We start from the raw sequence: 22,441 nt of genomic DNA, 5'->3' as shown, positions 1-22,441 counted from the left end.
CTGAGCCACACAGGCACCCCTATTTTAATTTATTTTATTTTATTTTATTTTATTTTATTTTATATTTTATTTTATTTTATATTTTTTATTCCATTCCATTCTATTCTATTCTATTCTGTTTTATTTTATTTTTAGTGTATTTAGTTTGAGATAGAGAGCACAGGTGGGAAGAGGGGCAGAGAGCGAGGAGAGAAAGAATCCCAAGCAGGCTTCATGCTGTCAGCATGGAGCCTGAAGCGGGGCTCGATCTTATGAACCATGAGAGCGTGACCAGAGCCAAAATCAAGAGTTGGACTCTTCACCGACTCAGCCCCCCAGGCGCCCCGGTTTCTTCACCCATAAAGGGAGGTTGGAGCTAGGTCATCTGTGAGAACCGTCCCAGCTCTAGGTGCGTACTTAGAGGTCACTGTGGATTTCTACCACTCACTGTCTTGTTACTTCTCTTGGACAGGGATCATGGCCCAGGTGGCGGTGTCTGCCCTGCCCATGGAGAACGAGGAGGCCTCAGAGAGCAGGATGGTGGTGACGTTCCTCGTGTCCGCTCTGGAGTCCATGGTGAGGCGGTCTGCGGTTCTGTACAATGTCCCCTAGTTGGACCACTGTCGAAATCCTAGAGCTGGGCCACACTCTGACGCTCGGCCGCAGTTCTATACCCTGTCTGTGTAACCGTACCCCTCTGTGTAGAGGTCACGGGCTTGGCAGGTGATTTTAAAGCCGCTTCTTACATGGTGCAAGTAATTCTGTCAACGTGAACTTTCCGGATCTGAAAATTTAATGAAGGCACCTCTCTTCCCTTGTTTGAGAACGTTTCTGCTCTAAATTCAAAAGCAAACCAATAGGCTATTTCTGCACGTCTATTTAGGTCCGATGTGCAAAATGTACCTCGTGGGTAAAAACATGGTGAGAAACGTGTATAACCTCAAAGTGTCCGATTGCAAGATACTTACCGATTAGAAAGGGAAAATCAGCACCTTAATAAAAGTGGAGAAACCTGAGAAACACCCCCTTTAATCAAGCGATCAGAGTGGACATCAGCAGTAATGGGACAGACGGACATCCCATGCCTCCCGACGTGACGCTCCAGGCGGGGGCTTCACCATTTCTGTGCCATTCCTGCCCAAAACGCATGCCGAATCTAATGGGGAAATAGCAGGCAAGCCAAACTGAGGGACATTCTACAAAATGACCGGGCTGGACTTTTAGTAAACGTCAATGTCATGAAAGACAAAGACTGGAGAACCATTTCAGATCGAAGGACAACTGAAGAGCCAGGACGTCATGTAGAAACTGTGACCCTGGGCTGGATCCTTGACTGGAAAAAAATAAATAGATTTATTCTTTTTCTATAAAGAACACTACGTTTTAAAAAATTTTTTAATGTTTATTTTTGAGAGACAGAGACAGAGAATGAGTAGGGGAGGGGCAGAGAGACAGGGAAACACAGAATCCAGAGCAGGCTCCAGGCTCTGAGCTGTCAGCACAGAGCCAGACATGGGGCTCGAACTCACGAACTGTGAGATCATGACCTGAGCCAATGTCAGACGCTTAAGAGACTGAGCCACCCAAGTGCCCCTCTATAAGGAACGTTATTGGGTCTGGGCCCCTGGCTGGCTCAGTCTCAGGAGTATGCGACTCTTGATCTGGAGGTCGCAAGTTCAAGCCCCACATTGGGTGCAGAGATTACCTAAAAGTAAATAAACCTTTAGAGAAAGGATATTACGGGGTCAGCTGGCAAAATACCAAACACACACGAAGCTCCCTCTCATGCACACGTACATGTGCACACACACACGCGCTCACACCCCTAGAACCATCATATTTGAACTAGAAAACCAAATGTAAAGAGAAATTTTGAAAGTAACCCAAAGTAAACTGAATAATGGCCCCCAAGATGTCTGTGTCCTCACCCCCAGTGCCTGTGAATGTTCTTACTTGGCAAAAGGAACCTTACAGATGTGATTAAGTTAAGGATCTTGAGATAGGGACATTATCTTAGGTTATCTGAGGGTAGATAGATAAAACTTACTTGGAATAAATTTTAAAAGAAAGCATCAGTATCTGTTTGAAGAACAAACTAGAAATGTTTTACTCAAGAACTGACCATCTTCCTTCCCTTGACAAATGTTCATAAAGTGCCTTCCACGTCTGGGCCCTTTTTAGGCACTGGGGCCACAAGCTTTTTGAAAAGACCGAGAAGGTCCTCCTCAGATGATCCCATGTCCTATTTGGGGAGACAGATGATAAACAAATTCCATGTGGATGTTTATATTGGTAAAGATAACAAATAACAAAAACAGAGGGTCAGGAAACACTTGGAGCGAGAACAAGTGGTTATGGCGGGGTGATCTGGGGGAGATTCTGTGGGCAGTTGCCTTTTATGCAAAGACGTGGATGAAGTGAAGAAGTAGGCCAGGCCAGTATCCAGCGGCAGAGTGCTCGGTGAGAACAGCTTGTGCAAAGGCCCCGAGGTGGAAACAGGTGTGGTATTTTGGAGGAGCATCAAGAAGTCCAGTAACGCTGCAGCAGGGGGAGGAAAGGAGAGGTGGCCAGAGGTAAGATTAACAAGGCACCAGGTGGCCAGATCATGTAGAGCTCTGGCCTTCTCTCCTCAGTGCTCTGGGAAGCCACTGGAATGTTCTGAGTGAAGGAATCGTTTGAGGGAGTGGTTCCAACGGGAGTGGACTAGGCTGGAAATGGTGGAGGTGGGGAGAAGTGATGGCTCCAGAAGGGTCTGTGGAGTTGACAGGACTTAGCGATGGGTTGGATGTGAGCCGTGAGGTTTTCTTGGGGAAAAAGAAAATCAAGAGTATTTTTCATATTGTGATAAGGTATATAAAGATCACAAAATTTACTGGTTTCACCACTTTTAAGCGCACAGTTCAAGGGCATGAAATGCAACCGCGTTGATGTGCTGCTGTGGTCACTGTCCCTCTCCAGAGTTTTCCGTCTTCCTCAATTGAAACTCTGTCCTCATTAAACAAAATTACTCCCCACCCATCCTTCCCCTAACCCTATGGAAATCAAGGAGAGTTGTGTTGTTGTTGTTGTTGTTGTTGTTGTTGTTGTTAAGATTTTATTTTTAAGGGGCGCCTGGGTGGCTCAGTTGGATGAACCTCTGACTCTTGATTTCGGCTCACGTCATGATCTCACGTTTCATGAGTTTGAACTCCACCTTGGGCTCTGTGCTGACAGTGTGGAGCCTGCTTGGGCTCCTTCTCTCTCTGTCCCTCCCATGTGTGCTCGCTCTCTCGCTCTCTCTCTCTCTCGCTCGCTCTCTCTCTCTCAAAATAAGTAAAATAAACTTTAAAAAAATTATTTTAAAAGATTTTATTCTTGGGGCGCCTGGGTGGCTCAGTCGGTTAAGCGTCTGACTTCAGCTCAGGTCACAATCTTGCAGTCCGTGAGTTCGAGCCCCGCATCGGGCTCTGGGCTGATGGCTCAGAGCCTGGAGCCTGCTTCCGATTCTGTGTCTCCCTCTCTCTCTGCCCCTCCCCCGTTCATGCTCTGTCTCTCTCTGTCTCAAAAATAAATAAACATTAGGGGCGCCTGGGTGGCGCAGTCGGTTAAGCGTCCGACTTCAGCCAGGTCACGATCTCGCGGTCCGTGAGCTCGAGCCCCGCGTCCGGCTCTGGGCTCATGGCTCAGAGCCTGGAGCCTGTTTCCGATTCTGTGTCTCCCTCTCTCTCTGTCCCTCCCCCGTTCATGCTCTGTCTCTCTCTGTCCCAAAAATAAATTTTAAAAATGTTGGGAAAAAAAAATTAAAAAAAAAAATAAATAAACATTAAAAAAATTTTTAAAAAAAAGATTTTATTTTTAGACAATCTCTACCGCCAATGTGAGGCTCGAACTCACAACTCTGAGATCCAAGAGTCACATGCTCCACCAACTGAGCCAGTCAGGTGCCCCTGATTTTTTATATAATACACTTTTATTTAGGAATACTTCGTTTTTATTTTTATTTTGAGAGAGAGCGTGCACGTGCAAGCAGGGATAAGGGGCAGAGGGAGAGAGAATCCCAAGTAGGCTCAGACCAGAGCCCGACGCGGGGCTTAATCTCACGACCCTGGGAAATGACCTAAGCCGAACTCAAAAGTCAGACGCTCAACCGACTGAGCCACCCAGGTACCCCTGTTTAGAAATACTTTAAAGATGTACGGAAAAGTTGCAGAGTGAGAGATCTCCCACGTGCCCCTCACCTATCACTTACCTAACTACGGCACATTTGTCCAGATTGATAGATCAGTATTGGTACGTCACTACTAGCCAGCTCCATACTTTCCTCGATTTTCATCAGCATTGTTTTGTTTTGTTTTTTTTAACATGTTGTTGTTTATTAATTTTTTTTAACATTTATTTATTTTTTGGGAGACAGAGAGGGATAGAGTGTGAGTGGGAATGGGACAGAGAGAGGGGGAGACGCAGAATCCAAAGCAGGCTCCAGGCTCCGAGCTGTCAGCACAGAGCCCGATGTGGGGCTCGAACTCACAAACTGCGAGATCAGGACCTGAGCCGAAGTCAGATGCTTAACCGACTGAGTCCCCCAGGCGCCCCAAGATTTTACTATTTTTAAGCAATCTCTATACACAGTTTGGGGCTCAAACTCACAACCTTGAGATCAAGACTCACACGCGCGTCCTTTCTCTGTCCAAAGGTCCACTGGTGGCACCACATTCCTTCCGGTCATCAGGTCTCCTTAGGCGACTCTCATCTGTGACAGCTTCCCAGTCTTCCCTTGTGTTCCATGACCTTGACAGTTTAGAAGAGGACTGGTCAGGCCTTATATCGAGTCTCTGTCAATCTGGGTTTCTCTGAGGTTTCACCTCCTGTTTGGACGGGGTTTTGGAAAGAAGACCACAGAGGTGAGATCCACCCCCCAACCCCATCACATCGTATCGGGGCGCACGACATCACCGTGACCCGTCGCTGGTGGGGCTCACCTCGGTCTCTTGGTCAAGGCGGTGTGATGGTTAACTTTATGTGTCGACCTGACCGGGCCACGGAATGCCCATTATTTCTGGGGGTGTCCGTGAGGGTGTTTCAGGAAGAGATTAGCACTTGAATTGCCGGGCAGAGCAAAGCAGGTGGCCCTCCCCACCATGGGTGGGCGTCACCCAGCCCGTGGAGAGCCCGAATAGAACAGAAACTCAGAGGAATGGTCCAGTCCCCTCTCTGTCCGACTGCTCAAGCGGGGACATCCATCTTCTGCCCTTGCCCTTCTGGCTCTCGGGCCTTTGGACTCAGAGTTGAATCTATACCGTCAGCTCTTGGGCTCTCAGAACTTAGAACTGCCCCTCTTGCATCTGCAGCTTGTGGACGGCCTGTCATGGGACTTCTCGGCCTCCGTAATCACATGAGCCAATTCCTTATGAGGACCCGCACATTAGCGAAAGAGAGAGACAGAAAGAGAGATCGATTATCTCCTATTAGGTCTCTCGAGAGAATCCTAACACAAGTAGCGTCTGCTGTGTCTCTTCATCATACAGTCACTGTATTTCCCCCTCCATGTCTGGTTCTTGGGAAGCAGGTCACAAAGTCCAGCCCACGACTGATGATCCTCATAATGGGAAGGTGTCATGGCCTCTGTCACGGTGCTGGTGGGAGTATGAGCCCCGCTTTAAGAGCAGATCTTCTGATTATGATAGATCCTGTAAGTGGTGATGGTTCTGTTGCTGCAGACACAGCAGTCTGCCCCTGTCACTGTCCACCCCGGAGGGGGCTTGCTAATTCCGAGTGGCATGTACCTCCCCTCTGAGCTTCACTCTCCCTAGCCTCCCTGGGGGGTGGGATAGGAGACCATCCTCTTCCTCCTGACCTTAGCCGCTCATCGAGACATTGCAGAGCCCGAAGCACTCCCTGGCCACTCCTAGGAGACAGACCCTCTGATGATGAAATAAACCAGAGATTTCAAAGCCAAAAAAAAAAAAAAAAATGTTACCTGTAATATGTTTGAAGAAGCTGACACGAACTGGGGGGCGCTGGGGTGGCTCAGTCGGTTGGGCCTCTGACTTCTGCTCAGGTCATGATCCCAAGGTCGTGGAATCGAGCCCTACATCAGGCTTGGCATTGAGTGTGGAGCCCACTTGGAATTCTCTCTCTCTTTCCCTCTCTCTCTCTCTCTCTCTCTCTCTCTCTCTGCCCCTCCCCCCCCCCACACACACACAGACTCTATGTGTAAATGAGTGACTCTAGGGGCGCCTGGGTGGCTCAGTCGGTTAAGCATCCCACTTCTACTCAGGTCATGATCTCGCGGCCCGTGAGTTCGAGCCCCGCGTCGGGCTCTGTGCTGACAGCTCAGAGCCTGGAGCCTGTTTCAGATTCTGTGTCTCCCTCTCTCTCTGCCCCTCCTCTGCTTACCCTCTGTCTTTCAAAAATAAATATTAAAAAAAAATTTGGGGGGGCGCCTAGGTGGCTGAGTCAGTTAAGCATCTGACTTCAGCTCAGGTCGTGATCTCACGGTTTGTGAGTTTGAGCCCCGCGTCAAGCTCTGTGCTGACAGCTCAGAGCCTGGAACCTGCTTCGGATTCTGTGTCTCCCCCTCTCTCTGCCCCTCCCCTGCTCGTGCTGTGTCTCTCTCTGTCTCTCAATAATATATAAACATTTTAAAAAATTGTTTTTTAATGAACAACTCTACTGCATACCAGGTTCTCTATTTCAGATAGATTAAATGCCGAATGTCAGGTTCATTCGACACAAACATAGAGAGATTTGCCATGAAGCTAACAGAGCTTAAGCTTCCTGCCCTCCTCTTGCAGTGGCCCCTCCCGTGGCTGTGGGAGAGCCCCAGCAATATGTGCATGTATGCATTTGCACAGATTTTTAGGTGAGATATTTTCTTTTTTTTTTTAATTTTTTTTTTTAACATTTATTTATTTTTGAGACAGAGAGAGACAGAGCGTGAACAGGGGAGGGTCAGAGAGAGGGAGACACAGAATCGGAAACAGGCTCCAGGCTCTGAGCTGTCAGCACAGAGCCCGACGTGGGGCTCGAACTCACGGGCCTCGAGATCATGACCTGAGCCGAAGTCGGTCGCTTAACCGACTGAGCCACCCAGGTGCCCCTCTAGGTAAGATATTTTAACCACAACAGCTAAAACCACATCACTGTCTCCTGCTCTCACTTCTTGCTGCCACAACCCCTGTATCCGTTTCCCGTTGCTGCTGTCATTAAGTCCCACAAACGTAGTGCCTTTATTTTTTTTTTTAATTTTTTTTTTCAACGTTTATTTATTTTTGGGACAGAGAGAGACAGAGCATGAACGGGGGAGGGGCAGAGAGAGAGGGAGACACAGAATCGGAAACAGGCTCCAGGCTCCGAGCCATCAGCCCAGAGCCTGACACGGGGCTTGAACTCACCGTCCGCAAGATCGTGACCTGGCTGAAGTCGGACGCTTAACCGACTGCGCCACCCAGGCGCCCCATGTAGTGCCTTTAAACAACATGCGCTTACTTCGGGGCGCCTGGGTGGCTCAGTCGGCCCAGGTCACGATCTCACAGTGTGAGTTCGAGCCCCGCGTCCGGCTCTGTGCTGACAGCTCGGAGCCTGGAGCCTGCTTAGGATTCTGTGACTCCCTCTCTCTCTGCCCCTAACCCACTGGCATTCTGTCTCTGTCTCTCTCAAAACTAAATAAACATTTTAAAAGAATTTAAAAAACAACAACAACATACACTTACTGTAAGACAGTTCTAGAGGTCCGGAGGCAGGAAACGGGGTTTTATGGGGCTCGGATCAAAGGATCACTGGGCCTCCATTCCTCCTGGAGGCTTCCAAGGAGAATACGTGGCTTGCCTTTTCCAACTTTTGAAGGCTGCCTGCATTTCTTGACTCATGCTCCCTTCCAGCAAGGGTCCACTCTGCCCTCTGCTTCCCTTGTCACCTCTTCTTCTTCCTCCTGCCTCTGGCCCTTATCAAGAACGTGGTGACTGCATTCGGTCCACCTGCATAGTCCAAGATAACCTTCCCCAAAACAATCACATCTGCAAAGTCCCTGTTGCCACAGGAGGGAATATGTTCACAGGCTCTGGGGATTAGGATATGGACATTTTTGGGGGGGTGTTATTGTGCCTCCCAGGATCCCCTGTGGCAGGAGATACTGGAGTGGACACAGGCACCTTCGGGGTCTCAAAAGGGGAAGCTCAGTTGCATATACGTTTGGTTTTAGTTTAGCTTTTTAGGTGACTTGCTGTCATTTCTGTGTCGAGGTGAGCTATTGCTAGGGACCCCAGCATGGGAACGGTTTCCAGGAATATTCTTACAATCCAGTGCGTCCACTCACCCAATGATGGGACATCAAGGGGTATGTTACGACCTGAGGTCACCCTGTGGTGTGAATATGTGCTCAACCCCAGAAGGATGTGGGGAGCAGAGGAAAACAGGTCTTAAATGTGCAGAGCCAGAGGGGCCTGGGTGGCTCAGATGGTCGAACGTCTGACTCTTCATTTTGATTCAGGTCATGATTCCAGGGTCATGGGATCGAGCCACGCATCGGTCTCCGCACTGAGCGTGGAGCCTGATTAAGATTCTCTCCCTCCGCCCCTCTCCCCTGCTCATGCGTGTGCTCTCTCTCTCTCTCTCTCTCTTTCAAATGAATGGAAGAGTGAATGAGTGAGTGAATCAATGAATGAATGAATGAAGCCAGAAGCTAGTCCTGGAAAATCCTTCCAGTCGTTAAATGGGTAAATTGTAAATAGGGGACTTGTTTCTCACTGATGCCTTCTCAAAACAGAACTCCTCTCTGGTCAAGAACAGACCGTCCACTGTAGCATCTGCAGTCATAAATACACCACACGTTCTTTTAAATCTTTGGAAGGAATCGCACAAAGTAGAATTTTTCAGAATTCTTGTCTGTAGGGCATATAGCCTGTAGCACTGTGATGATAGCCGGCGTGTCTTACATAGGAATTTTCATGTTTTATGCATCCCTACCGTCAATAATAAAAATGCAATCAACCATGTTGGAGGAAATATTAAGTTATCTGTCTGTTCTCTCCATAGAAAATATTACGAAATTATTGTCACGGGAAGAGGCAATCAAAGAGTCTGTAGCCAAAAATGTAGGGGAAGAGGGCATGTTGGAAAGGCATGTCACTGGTAAAAATACTGCACCCAATTTCAACAAGCAACAAGCAATTCTCTGGCCCCAGTGTCCTGCAGTTCAACCCAGTTCTGACTCTTATCTCTGTGGAGAGAGTGTCAGATCCCACAGGTTAAGGGCTCAACCCTCCGAGGCCGCCCGTCACTTCAGACACTAACATCAAATCCAGGTTGCCAGCTGGGCTTCTGACCGATGGCTATAGATCGGAAGTTCCACAGCCCCCCACGTTGGGTTTGCTTGATGGGCTAGAGCAGCTCACAGAACCCAGAAGCATTTTACTTACTGGATTACTGGCTGATTACAAAAGGATGCAACTTAGGAACAGCCAGAAACAAGAGATGCAGAGGGCAAGGTAGGGGGAAGGGTGCGAAGCTGCCGTGTCCTCGCCCAGCTAGCCACTCTCCCTAAGTCACCAAGTGTTTACCCACCCGGGAGCTCCGACTCTGTCCTTTCGGGTTTTTATGGAAGCTTCATAATATAGGCACAATTGATTACAACACTGGCCGCTAGAGATTGAAATTAACCCCTATCCCTCCTCTCCTTCCCAGAGGCCAGGGAAGCCACTCCTCCAATCACACGGTCGGTTCCCCTGGCCACCAGCCCCATCAGGTGCCCACCTAGAGTTACCTCATCAACCTTGACCAAAGACACTTATTGCTGTCAGGAAATTCCAAGACTTTCAGGAGCTCTGTGCCAGAAACAGAATGGATGAAGACCAAATATGTATTGTTTAGGTGGCTAATAAAAATATGGCCTTCTCTGGGTTGTATGATGTTTATAGTATTTGCTTAGTGGATGCGTTTCATTTTTCTTTCCTGGGGGACTTTTCTTATTTAAAAAAATTTTTTTTTACCTTTATTTATTTATTGTTTTTTGAGAGACAGAGAAAGAGCACCAGTGGGGAGGGGTAGAGAGAGAGAGACACACACACACACACACACACACACAATCCAAAGCAGGCTCCAGGCTCTGAGCTGTCAGCACAGAGCCAGACACAGGACTTGAACCCACGAACCATGAGATCATGACCTGAACCAAAATCGGACACTTAACCGACTGAGCCACCCAGGCGCCCCTGTATTTTTTTTTTTTAATTGAGTAATTTCTATGCCTAACATGGGGCTCAAACTTACAACCCTGAGATCAAGAGTCTCATGCTTGAGGCACCTGGGCGGCTCAGTCAGTTGGGAGTCTAACTTGATTTTGGCTCAGGTCATGATCCCAGGGTCATGGAATCGAGCCTTGTGTTGGGCTCCGTGCTGTCAGTGCAGATCCTGCTTGGGATTCTCTCTCTCCGTCTCTCTCTGCCCCTCCTCTGCTTGCATTCTCTCTGTCTCTCAAAATAAACAAACATTAAAAAAAAAAAAAAGTTGATGGCTTCAAAAAGGAAAGTTAAAAGAGTCTCATGCTCTACCAACTGAGTCAGCCTGGCACTCCTATATTTTCTGCTTAAAGCAGACCTCTGAGGCTCCGCAAAATCTGGTATATAATACTTCATTCTTTGTTTCTATTTCAGTGTAAAGAATTGGCCAAGTCCAAGGCAGAAGTGGCCTGCATCGCAATGTATGAGACAGACGTGTTTGTCGTTGGAACCGAGAAAGGACGCGCTTTTGTCAACGCCAGGACGGATTTACAGAAGGATTTCGCAAAATACTGTGGGTGTTAACAGTTTTATCCTTTGTATTCATGACTTAAAATACTTGCAGGGAAGACTTATGTAATGTTTTCTTTTACAACAGTCTCAGCAGGGGCACCTTGGTGGCTGTTGGGTGGTTAAGTGTCTGACTTCGGCTCAGGTCACCATCTTACGGCTTGTGGGTTCGAGCCCCGCATTGGGCTCGACAGCTCGGAGCCTGGAGCCTGCTTCAGAATCTGTGTCTGCCTCTCTCTCTGCCCCTGCCCTGCTCGTGCTCTGTCTCTGTCTCTCTCTCTCTCTCTCTCAAAAATAAATATTAAAAAAACCTTTTTTAAGAATAGCCTACACGTTATCCTGAAAATGGTTCTGATACGTCTCTTGACTTGGCATACCAGCGAATATCTGCTTAACACTGATAGGTCCAAGAAACACGGTCAGTGTATTTCGTACTTTGTCCTCAGAGGCACCCTGGTTTTATAAAATCAGTTTGAGGAACATAGAGTAAATTGTCTTTGATTCCTAAAATAAACCCACATTAAAATAAATTCTTATTTTACTTGTTCCCAGAGGAAAGGGAATAAAAAAAACCCTGGGCTCGTCAGGTGGTCCCGTGAGTTAATAACCATTTTCTCTTTTTTCGCTATGGGACCTTCAGAGCCTTTTGTCTTTTCTTTAACGTTTGTTTATTTTTGAGAGAGAGAGAGACAGAGTGCAAAGCGGGAGGGATGGAGAGAGAGACACACACAGACTCGGAAGCAGGCTTCAGGCTCTGAGCTCTCACTACAGAGCCCCGTGTGGGGCTCGAACTCACGCACTGTGAGATCACGACCTGGGCTGCAGTCAGACGCTTGACTGACTGAGCCAACCAGGTGCCCCTTTAGAGCTTTTAATGTGTTACAAGCGTCCAGCAGCTCTAGTGAGTGGATGTGGCCACGTGCAACAGAAACTAGTCTAGGATGTTAAAACCTACACCTTGTATAGCAACGGTCTCTACCACGGTAAGTCATCCACCTAGCACCTTAGTATTTTCTGGAACCAAGAAAGGAAAAAAAAAACCCACCAAAGTTATGAGAGGATGTAATGTCATTAGGACTGTGGAGAGAGACAGCGGATGAATATAGCTGTAGATGTTTCCAAGGGTCGTCAGAGGGAATGGGAACATGAATAAATATTTACATATGTCCAGATCATTGGTATGTATGTGAGGGAGAGAGGGATTGATTGATTCAGATTGGTTTCTAAGACCAAAATTATAGTCTCCACAATCAGGAAGATAGATTCAAATATGAAGCAATCTTTAAATGATACAGTAAGTGTATAATGGATGAACAGGAAGGGTGTCCTCAACTCATTAATGTCAGTTGCCAGATGGATGTCTAATCGTTGAGATTTAATTACAGACCTTTTTCAAGTTTCCTAGTTGCATACTCATTTTTCAGATATAGGGCTATTCATATTTTCTATTTCTTCGGTGCCCATTTCAGTAAACCTTATTTTCAACTTTATTATTTTTTTTTTTAATTTTTAATGTCTATTTATTTTTGAGAGGGAGAGACACAGAGTACAAGCGGGGGAGAGGCAGAGAGAGAGAGAGGGAGACACAGAATCCGAAGCAGGCTCCAGGCTCTGAGCTGTCAACACAGAGCCCGACGCGGAGCTCGAGCTCATGAACTGTAAGATCACGACCTAAGCCGAAGTCAGGTGCTTAATACACTGAGCCACCTAGACGCCCCTCAACTTTATTTTTAACTTGTTCATTTCATGTATGTTGTCGAATCTGTTGGGGAAAAAATGGTTTATAGTATTTGCTTTGTAATTTTAATGTCTGTGTTGATGTCTCTACTTTTGTGACGGTGAAGGTCCTCCTATGGTCACTTTCAGACCGTATAGCAAATAACATTTTTGTTATCATTTCTTTTGAACTACTACTATTTCCTCTGTGTTGAATTATTTATAGTTCTTTATCAACAGATTCATTTCAGAGGTGACCACCATGTTATACTATCCTGTTCATCATAAATACCCTTTCTTGGGGCGTTTGGGTGGCTCGGTCAGTTGAACGTCCCAGCGTCAGCTCAGGTCATGATCTCACGGTCTGTGAGTTCGAGCCCCACGTCGGGCTCTGTGCTGACAGCTCAGAGCCTGGAGCCTGCTTCAGATTCTGTGTCTGCCTCTCTCTCTACCCCTCCCCCACTCATGCTCTGTCTCTCTCTCTCTCTCTCTCTCTTAAAAATAAATAAACATTAAAATTTTTTTTTAATGTTTATTAAAAAATCTTGTTTTGGGGCACCTGGGTGGCGCAGTCGGTTAAGCGTCCGACTTCAGCTCAGGTCACGATCTCACGGTCCATGAGTTCGAGCCCCGCATCGGGCTCTGGGCTGATGGCTCGGAGCCTGGAGCCTGTTTCCGATTCTGTGTCTCCCTCTCTCTCTGCCCCTCCCCCGTTCATGCTCTGTCTCTCTCTGTCCCCAAAAAAATAAATAAACGTTGGAAAAAAAAATTAAAAAAAAAAAAAAAAATCTTGTTTTAGGGGCACCTGGCTGGCTTAGTCAGTAGGACATGTGAGTCTTGATCTTGGGGGTCATGTGTTTGAGTCCCATGTTGGGGGTAGTTTACTTATAAAAAAAGATCTTGTTTTATGTTTATCCATTTCCCCCTCTTTCCGGTATAATACCAGAAGCATAGACATTGAGGGAATGTTCAGAACAAGCGCTTGAAGACTGACTGTGCCTGTTGCTTGTTTACAGGCATTGCCGAAGGGGTGCGTGAGGCCAGATCCCCATGTCCTGCGAACGGGATGCAGATCGATTCAGGAGAAACAGAAATACTCAGAAAAGCAGTTGAGGACTATTTCTGCTTTTGTTACGGTAAAGTTCACGTCACCCATTAGGATCGGCATAGGTCACTAAGGAGCTGGAGTGTTACAGATCACTTTATTGGTGTGACTGTTTAGATGCCGCTAACATTTAAAACTCTACATTCTCCTTAAGCCAAGAGCCAGGTCTTCAGGACCAGAGGGCGCCTTGCAGAAGACAGCTTGATCTCTGCTGGTCCACAGAAACCTCTGATTGATCAGCCTTCATTCTTCATTCTTTGCTTCCATTTGAGGGAGCCCCCACTGCAAGGCCAACGCAATTGTACCTGACCCTTGAACCATGCAGGGGTTGGGACACCCACCCCCACTGCAGTCGAAAATCCATATCTAATCTTTGACTCCCCCAAAACTCAGCTAATAATAGCCTACTGTTGACTGGAAGCCTTACTGGTAACAAAAATAGTCCATTATTACCTCTTTCGTATGTCATACGTATTACACAGTGTATTTCTGCAATACAGTAAGCTAGAGGAAAGAGTTATTAAGAAAATTGTCAGGAAGAAGGGCATCTGGCTGGCTCAGTCGGTGGAGCGCGTGACTCTTGATCTGGGCGTTGTAAGTTCGAGCCCCACAACGGGCGTAGAGATTACTTGAAAAAACAAATTCTTAAAAAAAAAAAAAGAAACAGAAAATCATAAGGAAGAGAAAATACATGTGTAGTATCATGATGTGTTTATTGAAAAAAGTCTATGTATACGTGGACTTGAGCAGCTCAAACTTGTGTTGTTCAAGGCTGAACTATATTAAAGACATTCGCTGCTGGTTCAGGCACCAACCTCAACCTCATCAGTCTCTCCATGTACTCATGTCTTTTTTTTTCTTTTTAATGTTTATTTATTTATGAGAGAGAGAGAGAGAGAGAGAGAGAGAGAGCACGTGAACAGGGGAAGGACAGAGAGAGAGGGAGACACAGAATCCAAGGCAGGCTCCAGGCTCCGAGCTGTCAGCACAGAACCCGACATGGGGCTCGAACCCACGAACTGTGAGATCATGACCTGAGCTGAAGTTGGACACTTACCCGATGGAGCCAGCCAGGCGTCCCTCCATCTACTCATGTCTTCCACAGGCATTAAGAGGGATTTTTCTTAAGTTTATTTATTTAATATAATCTCTACACCCAATGTGGGGCTCAAACTCATGACCCCAAGATCAGGGGTCACATGCTCCATCGAGTGAGCCAGCCAGGCACCCCAAGATAAGGATTTTTTAATGCCTATGCAGAATTTTATCTCCTTTTGTTATTAAACAAATTTTTTTTAACATGTATTTATTTTTGAGAGACCAAGAGAGACAGAGCACAAGTCGGGGAGGGGCAGAGAGAGAAGGGGACACAGAATCTGAAACAGGCTCCAGGCTCTGAGCTGTCAGCACAGAGCCCGATGCGGGCTCGAACCCACGAACCGTGAGATCATAACCAGAGCCAAAGTCACACACTTAACTCACTGAGCCACCCAGGTGTCCCCTATTATTTTTTTTATTTGAGAGAGAGAGAGAGAGAGAGAGAGAGAGAGAACATGTGCATACACAGGGACAAAGGCCAGAGGGGTAAAGAGAAAGAGAGAGAGACAGAGAGATTGAGAGATAGAATCCCAAGCAGGCTGTACATTCAGCACAAAGCCTGACAAGGGGCTCCACCCCTCAACCCTGGGATCGTGACCTAAACTGAAATCAAGAGTCAGATGCTTAACCGACTGAGCCACCCAGGCGCTCCCTGGGTGGCTCAGTCGGTTAAGCATCTGACTCTTGATCTAGACTCAGGTCACAGTCTCACAGTTCATGGGATTGAGCCCCAAGTTGGGCTGTGTGTTGACAGTGTGGAGCCTGCTTGGGATTCTCTCTCTCAATCTCCCTGTCTCTCTCTCTGCCCCCTCCCCCTGCTCTCGTGTGCCTGTTCTCTCTCTCAACACAAATAAATAAACGTTAAAAAATGAAATAAAATCTTAAAAAAGAAAAGCTGGGTAACTCAATAACCATACAGGCGTTGGGCTTAGTTGTGACACAAGCGCCTGCCTTAGCCTCTCAGAGTCCTGTCACTTTTAGAGAGCGTCACACGTTTATGGGACCTGCAGGTCCCTGTGAGCATTTGACTGCGGGGGACCTCGAGCCTAGGGGATCTCAGAGTCTCAGGCTACGCTTCTGAGAGAAATGGGGCTCCTGCACCTGGGGGCTGGCCAGCCAGCGCAGCACGGCTGACCTGGCCCCAAGATGGTGACCCGAGGCCACGTTGACTCCGTAACTTCTCCACAGGCAAGTTGGCCTGAGTTGTGCAGAGCCACATAGGGTCCTTGTGGACCTTCGGGTGGGGACTCTCATCCTCTTTGGGCACTGAGTAACCGTGGGGCGCCCTCTGCTGCCCTGGGTGCACCACCTACAACCGAATGGAGAAGACCTGTTATTTCCTCTTTGTTATGTGAAGATGTAAAGTAAAACATCTCATAAGCTTTTCCTGTGGCCCTTTGGGAATTTTATTAACGGGTTATAGAGGACTAGGATGCTTCAGCTCTTACTGTGGCTTCAAAGCCAGGCATTGCCACCTGTGTTTCTTTCTTTTTTTGTTTGTTTTAAAGTGTATTCATTTATTTTGAGACGGAGGGGGGAGGGGCAGAGAGAAAGGGAGAGGGACCCCCCCAGCAGGCTCCGAGCTGTCAACACAGAGCCCGACGTGGGGCTCGATCTCACGAACTGCAAATCATGACCTGAGCTGAAACCAAAAGTCAGATGTTCAACCGACTGAGCTACCCAGGCGCCCCAGCACCTGTGTTTCTTTATTGCACTGAATGCAGCTGACGGGTAGGGTTTATGTTCGTACCATCTAACGATATCTCCCCTCTTCTAGGCAAAGCCTTGGGGACCACAGCGATGGTGCCTGTTCCATATGAGAAGATTCTGAGGGACCCAGCGGCCGTGGTTGTGGAGGGGCTTCCAGAAGGAGTGGCCTTTCAGCACCCTGAGAACTATGGTCTCACCACCCTGAAATGGATTTTGGAGAACAAAGCGGGGATTTCATTCATCATAAACAGGTGGCAGGCTCTATCCCCCTCATAAAGCCTAGTTCATTTGAGGATAAATTGACAGCTTAATTTCAATTCGTTTGTTAATTATGTCCTCTTACACTTAGAAGTTGGTTATTCAAATGTTTAATCTGTCTTTCATGTCGGGTAATAGTATCGGTTTTCTTGCAGACCTTTCCTAGGTCCAGCGAATCAGCTCGGTAAGTGACAGCTTCTCATAATCGGTGACTGCCCTTGGCTACTAAGCCAGTCCTGCTTTTCTTTAAAAAAAATTTTTTTTGTTTTAATGTTTCCTTTATTTTTGAGAGACTGAGAGAGACAGAGTGCAAGCAGGGGAGGGGCAGAGAGAGAGGGGGAGACACAGAATCCAAAGCAAGCTCCAGGCTCTGAGCTGTCCGCACAGAGCCCGACGTGGGGCTCAAACCCACGAGCTGTGAGTTCATGACCTGAGCTAAAGTCAGATGCTTAACCGACTGAGCCACCCAGGCACCCCTCCAGCCCTGCTCTTCTTACTTGAAATGCAAGTCTGGTACATTCTAAAGCTTGTGTGTCTCTTGCCTGCTCACCATGGAGGAAGTAACTTCTGGCACCCCGGGGTGGGGGGGGCCGTGCCTCTTGTGGGGTGCTCAGCTCAGGGAAGGACACACCCCGACAAGAGCTGAAGGGATTCTGCTCCCAGGTCTCACGCCGGCAAGCTCCCACGGCCAAGCTCCTAGGTCTCAGGCCGGCAAGCTCCTACTGCCCACAGAGGACAGTAGGCCTATCTTGTCCTCGAGTCCAGGGTCATGAGGATGCTGGGTCACTTGATAGTCCTTTGACCCCCACCACAGGCCGGGCATTGTTGGGTTCGGGAGTGGATGGAGGAGGTATGGCCATTTCTCGTGCTTCTGAGACTCACCGTCTAGAAGGAGCAAGTCTGTCCAACAGAGGACCAGGGGTGACCCGAGGTCTCCCCAGGATGCCCGGCGGAAATCCCCGGGAGTCCTGGGGAGGGTTTAGAGTTGTATGATCAAAGGGGCTTTGTGGAGCCACCAGGTGGCTCTCAAGCCGAGCAGGGTCTCAACACGTTGCTTCTGCCAGGAGGCCCATCCACGTGCCCAGGCAGAAAGCAACGTGGATGGGTGTTTGAGGCCGAGTTTGAGAACCCGGGGCCCTTCGTAATCTCCTCAATTTACGACGACGAACGGACCAAAAGAGTAGCAATTTTTCCAGAAGCGTTTAGAGATCCACCTCTGCCCACTTCTTATTTTCCCAGATTATTAATCTGGAACATAGCTGGAAACTGTGGGCCGTACCTGTCCTGGAGAGACCAGGTCTGTCTAAGAGGGTGCTGTGCTGAGACTACCTAGGTACAGAGACAGAATGTCCAGAGAGGGGTGGGCACAGTTCACGAGGCGCACGCGGGAGCGCACAGGGCTTGGGCTGCTCACAGAGTCAAGTCCGTTTCCAGAGCAATGGAACGTTCCCAGAATTCCCTAGCTTATGTTGAAGGGGAGACCCGGCATGGTTCTGCGTTCTTTGCACGTTTTAATTGGTCCTCACCCAACCACCCTTTTCAGATGAGGAAACTGAGGCCCAGGAAGGTTTAGTGGCTTGCTGGAGGTCGCTGCGGCCCCTGTCTACTCCTCAGCCCCCACTCTGCCCACACACACAGCGCGAGGACACGGGGCCGCTTTGAATTGGTTGGTCTCTCCCCACTACTATTCTGTAAAGGCCTGGAGCTGGAGTTCTGTTCTCTCTGTATTTACTTTCACGTTACGTGCCTTCGAATGGTGTCATTTTCAAGGTGCAGAAAGGGGCTAGTGTGTGTCTTTTTACTCCTGCACAGGTGGGTCTTTGGTGGTCACGGATGCTAAGAGATCGGTGACGTCACCAAGTGAAAGGTAAGGGAAATAAAAAAATCCACATCTAACCCCAGAGTGTTAGTTTTTAGACCATGGAAAGTTTCCCTTGTTTTGTTATATATTCTTTATTCAAAAGGATGTTTGAGGTTTAAGACTATGTTCAATGGACTCCTTTAATGGTATAACAGATTATTAAGAACATTAATGTTACATGAACGACTTAGTTTTGTGTTGAGCTGGATGGCGGGCAGGGGAGGTAGGACGGTGTGGAAATCTGGAGGTTGGGGGGTTTGAGTACAGTGCGTCCGGATCCCAATGGTCACGTCTCACCCCAGCCGGCTTGTCTTGACAAGGGTTCCCTTCTCCTTGCAGCTGTGGCCCCATCAGTGTGAAAACTGAACCCATGGAAGATTCAGGTACGTACACGGATGCTTATAGAATCGAGTATTTGGCAGATTATCATTTGACCCCTTTCTTTTGTTTTACTTCTAAAACATGGACTTGCAGTAAACTAAGAATGGGGGGGCAGGGCGCTTCCTCAACTTGGTTTTAAAAATCTACAAAAAGCCGAGTGAGAAGCTAGAACCTTTCCCACTGAGGTCAAGAACGAGGAAGGATGTCCCCTCTTGAACTTCCTTCCAGTGTTGTACTGAAAGTCCTTGCTAATGCAATAAGACAAGAAAAGGAAATATAGGGCACACAGATTGGTAATGATGAAACATAACTGCCTTTGTTCACAGATGACATGGTCATCTATAGAGAAAATCCTGGGGAGCCTGGGTGGTGCAGTCAGTTGAGTGGCCGGCTCTTGATTTTGGCTCAGGTCGTGATCTCATGGTTGTGGGATCGAGCCCCGCATCGGGTTCTGTGCTGAACGTGGAGCCTGCTTGAGCTTCTGTCTCTGTCCCTCCCCCTGATCACTCTCTCTCTCTCAAATAAAAATAAATGTTAAGAAAACCCCAAAGAATTGACCAGTGAAAGGGGTGGTGGTGACTAGGGCACTAAATAACCTCAATAGGGGCCTTATCCCTGCCTTCCCCCACTCCTTAAAGAAAGAAAAATGGCATTGATTAGAGGGGAAATGTTAAAAGGTCAAAAAAATGTTTTAGATGCAAATGCTTGAGGGATGGGAAAATCTTTGAAAGCATTAAAGGCGCAAAGGTTAGAAAACTTAAGGTAACCAAGTACATAAAACCAAAACTCAAAATTCAAGTTAATAAGAATGAAAACAAGCTGGGGCACCTGGCTGGCTCAGTCGGAGGAGTGTGTGACTCTTGATCTCAGGGTTGTGTGTTTGAGCCCCATGTTGGGCGTCGAGCTTACTTAAAAAAAAAAAAAAAAAGCCGTGCAGTCAGTTAGGTGTCTGACTCTTGATTTCAGCTCAGGTCATGATTTCACGGTTCATGAGATGCAGCCCCCCGTCAGGCTGTGTGCTGACAGCACGGAGCCCCCTTGGGATTCTCTCTCTCCCTGCCCCTCCCCTGCTGGTGCTCACTGTCTTTCTGTCTCTCTCTCTCTCTCTCTCTCTCTCTCTCAAAATAAATAAACTTAAGGGGCGCCTGGGTGGCGCAGTCGGTTAAGCGTCCGACTTCAGCCAGGTCACGATCTCGCGGTCCGTGAGTTCGAGCCCCGCGTCGGGCTCTGGGCTGATGGCTCAGAGCCTGGAGCCTGTTTCCGATTCTGTGTCTCCCTCTCTCTGCCCCTCCCCCGTTCATGCTCTGTCTCTCTCTGTCCCAAAAAAAAAAAAAAAAAGTGGAAAAAAAATAAATAAACTTAAAAAAAAAATAGGTCTCTTTTTGTCTTTAAGCTCTAAACTGAACCCGGGGCTTGAACTCACAACCCCGAGATCAAGAGCTGCACACTCTTCCGACTGAGCCAGCCAGGCGCCACGAGGCCTCTTTTGTTGATGCTTCCTTTTGGAGATGTGGTTCAGTTTAGACAAAAATGTGCTCCCTACTAACATGACTCTCTACCTTGGATTTCATGATGCCATTCAACTCGCTTCCAGCTGCCGGACGGCCCCTGAGAGCCTCATTTCTTGTGATATTTCTGCACCTCTTGCTACACAGAACAAGTGTCAAAATGGTTTTGAGTTTCAAATTTCTCTCTTTCTCTCTCTTTCTCCCCAAAACAAAGTGGCTTCAAACAATGATTAGTCTTTTTTTTTTTTAATGTTTATTTATTAAATAAACAGAGCATGAGTAGGGGAGAGGCAGAGAGAGGGAGACACAGAATCCGAAGCAGGCTCTAGGCTCTAAGCTGTCAGCACAGAGCCCGACGCGGGGCTTGAACCCACGAACTGTGAGATCATGACCTGAGCCAAAGTCAGATGGATGCTTAACTGACTGAGCCACCCAAGCACCCCCAAACAATGATTAGTCTTTCTGGCAATTCCACACATTGGCCGGCCAGCTGTCTGCTCCCAGGTGACCTCGCTCCTGGGTCCAAGGCCGCTGGGAGAGCCTGGCCTCTGTCTGCTTGGTCTCACGTCCCCTGGGAGCCGGGACACGTTCACATGGCCACTCAGTTCCAAAGCAGCAGCTCGGACGCACCTGCACTCTTCAGGCCTCAGCTTGCGTCCTGTTAGCCAACATCCCATTGGCCAAAGTGAGCCATGAGACGAGGCCCAGCTTTACAGGATGGAGAAGTAGCCTCCACTTCTAGAAAAGAGCAAGAGAGACATTGCAGACAGGCGTGCACACCGGGGTGGGAGGAACCTGTGGCTCACTTTGCAGGCTACCACACCTTTCCCTGATGACGGGTTTTGGTTTTACTAACGGTTCCCCCAGGTTTTGAAATTTTGAAATTCATGTCATTGTCGTAGGTAAGATTACACGTAGCCACCGAGTGATGTATGGAAGGCTTGAATCACTGTATTATACCCCGGAAACTGATACTACACTGTGTGTTAATTAACTGGAATTTAAATACAAGCTTTACAAAAAAGGGGGGCGCCTGGGTGACTCAGTCGCTTAAGTGTCTGACTTCGGCTCAGGCCATGATCTCGCGGTTCGTGAGTTCGAGCCCCATGTCGGGCTCTGTGCTGACAGCTTAGAGCCTGGAGCCTGTTTCAGATTCTGTGTCTCCCCCTCTCTGCCCCTCCCCGCTCACACTCTGTCTCTGTCTCTCAAAAATGAGTAAATGTCAAAAAAATTAAGAAAAAAAAAAACCTTAAAAAGGTGACATGTGCAAATGCACATCGCATTGGAGAAGAATATTTTACCGTATTTTGCATAAACGCACGTATGTACGAAGCCTCCTTGAAAAGGAAAATGTTCCCAAACTGGGAACCAGACCTTCTTCTTCCCTTCTTTCCCTCCCTCCCTCCTTCTGTTCCTTTCTACATCCTTCTCTCCTTCCTTCCCTCTTTCCTTTTATATTGATTGTATAGTGTTTTGGTTCTGTTACTTGTATTGTTATACGGGAAAGCCGACTGTTCAGTGTGTGAGCCCCATGTTGTTTTGCTGGCGATCACGTTGCCCTGTTCATTGAGGCAGAGCCTGGAACCGTCCCAGCCGGTCCTAGTTCTCTGTGGCCTAACACACGATTTTATGATTTTCATTGCTTCCAAAGGCACGGCACTGAGAGCGACGGCGGTGTCAGTCAAGAAGGAGTCAGAAGATCCTAATTACTACCCGTATAATACGCAAGGTAATCCCATTTTATTTTCATTTCCTTCCCCAAATGTTGCTTGTGACAGGAAGTTTTTTTGTCGTATTTTTAAAAATTAATTTGTCGCGAGAGAGAGGGAGATAGAGAATCCCAAGCCGACGCCACACTGTCCGCGCAGAGCCGGACGCGGGGCTTGACCTCGCAAACCACGAGATTGCGACCTGAGCCGAAATCGAAGAGTCGGACGCTCCACCGGCTGAGCCACGTAGGCGCCCCCAAGATGAGAAATTTTAATTAGCCCCCATCTGGAAAACAGGCCGAAGCAATACGTTTACGGGGATGTAGCATACTGCCATTTAAAGTAAAGCATTT

At 47.8% G+C, this 22,441-nt stretch overlaps 1 protein-coding gene across 2 annotated transcripts in view; it reads left to right on the top strand.

Moving 5' to 3' along the window:
- The window catches only part of GTF2IRD2B (GTF2I repeat domain containing 2B), a 52,268-nt gene that overhangs the window by 9,290 nt on the left and 20,537 nt on the right, over nucleotides 1-22,441 (top strand). For both annotated transcript variants that reach the window (XM_047838836.1, XM_047838837.1), the window contains exons 2-9: nucleotides 452-555; nucleotides 10,608-10,746; nucleotides 13,475-13,594; nucleotides 16,439-16,622; nucleotides 16,785-16,813; nucleotides 18,442-18,496; nucleotides 18,830-18,873; nucleotides 22,031-22,108. In XM_047838836.1, coding sequence (XP_047694792.1) covers nucleotides 457-555; nucleotides 10,608-10,746; nucleotides 13,475-13,594; nucleotides 16,439-16,622; nucleotides 16,785-16,813; nucleotides 18,442-18,496; nucleotides 18,830-18,873; nucleotides 22,031-22,108 — 748 coding nt within the window. In that variant the 5' untranslated portion in view covers nucleotides 452-456. The remainder of the gene's footprint in view (nucleotides 1-451; nucleotides 556-10,607; nucleotides 10,747-13,474; nucleotides 13,595-16,438; nucleotides 16,623-16,784; nucleotides 16,814-18,441; nucleotides 18,497-18,829; nucleotides 18,874-22,030; nucleotides 22,109-22,441) is intronic.

The sequence above is a fragment of the Prionailurus viverrinus genome, chromosome E3 (assembly GCF_022837055.1).
Source record: "Prionailurus viverrinus isolate Anna chromosome E3, UM_Priviv_1.0, whole genome shotgun sequence".
In the NCBI taxonomy this organism is placed as follows: Eukaryota; Metazoa; Chordata; class Mammalia; order Carnivora; family Felidae; genus Prionailurus; species Prionailurus viverrinus.
This window is presented reverse-complemented; position numbering and strand designations above follow the sequence as displayed.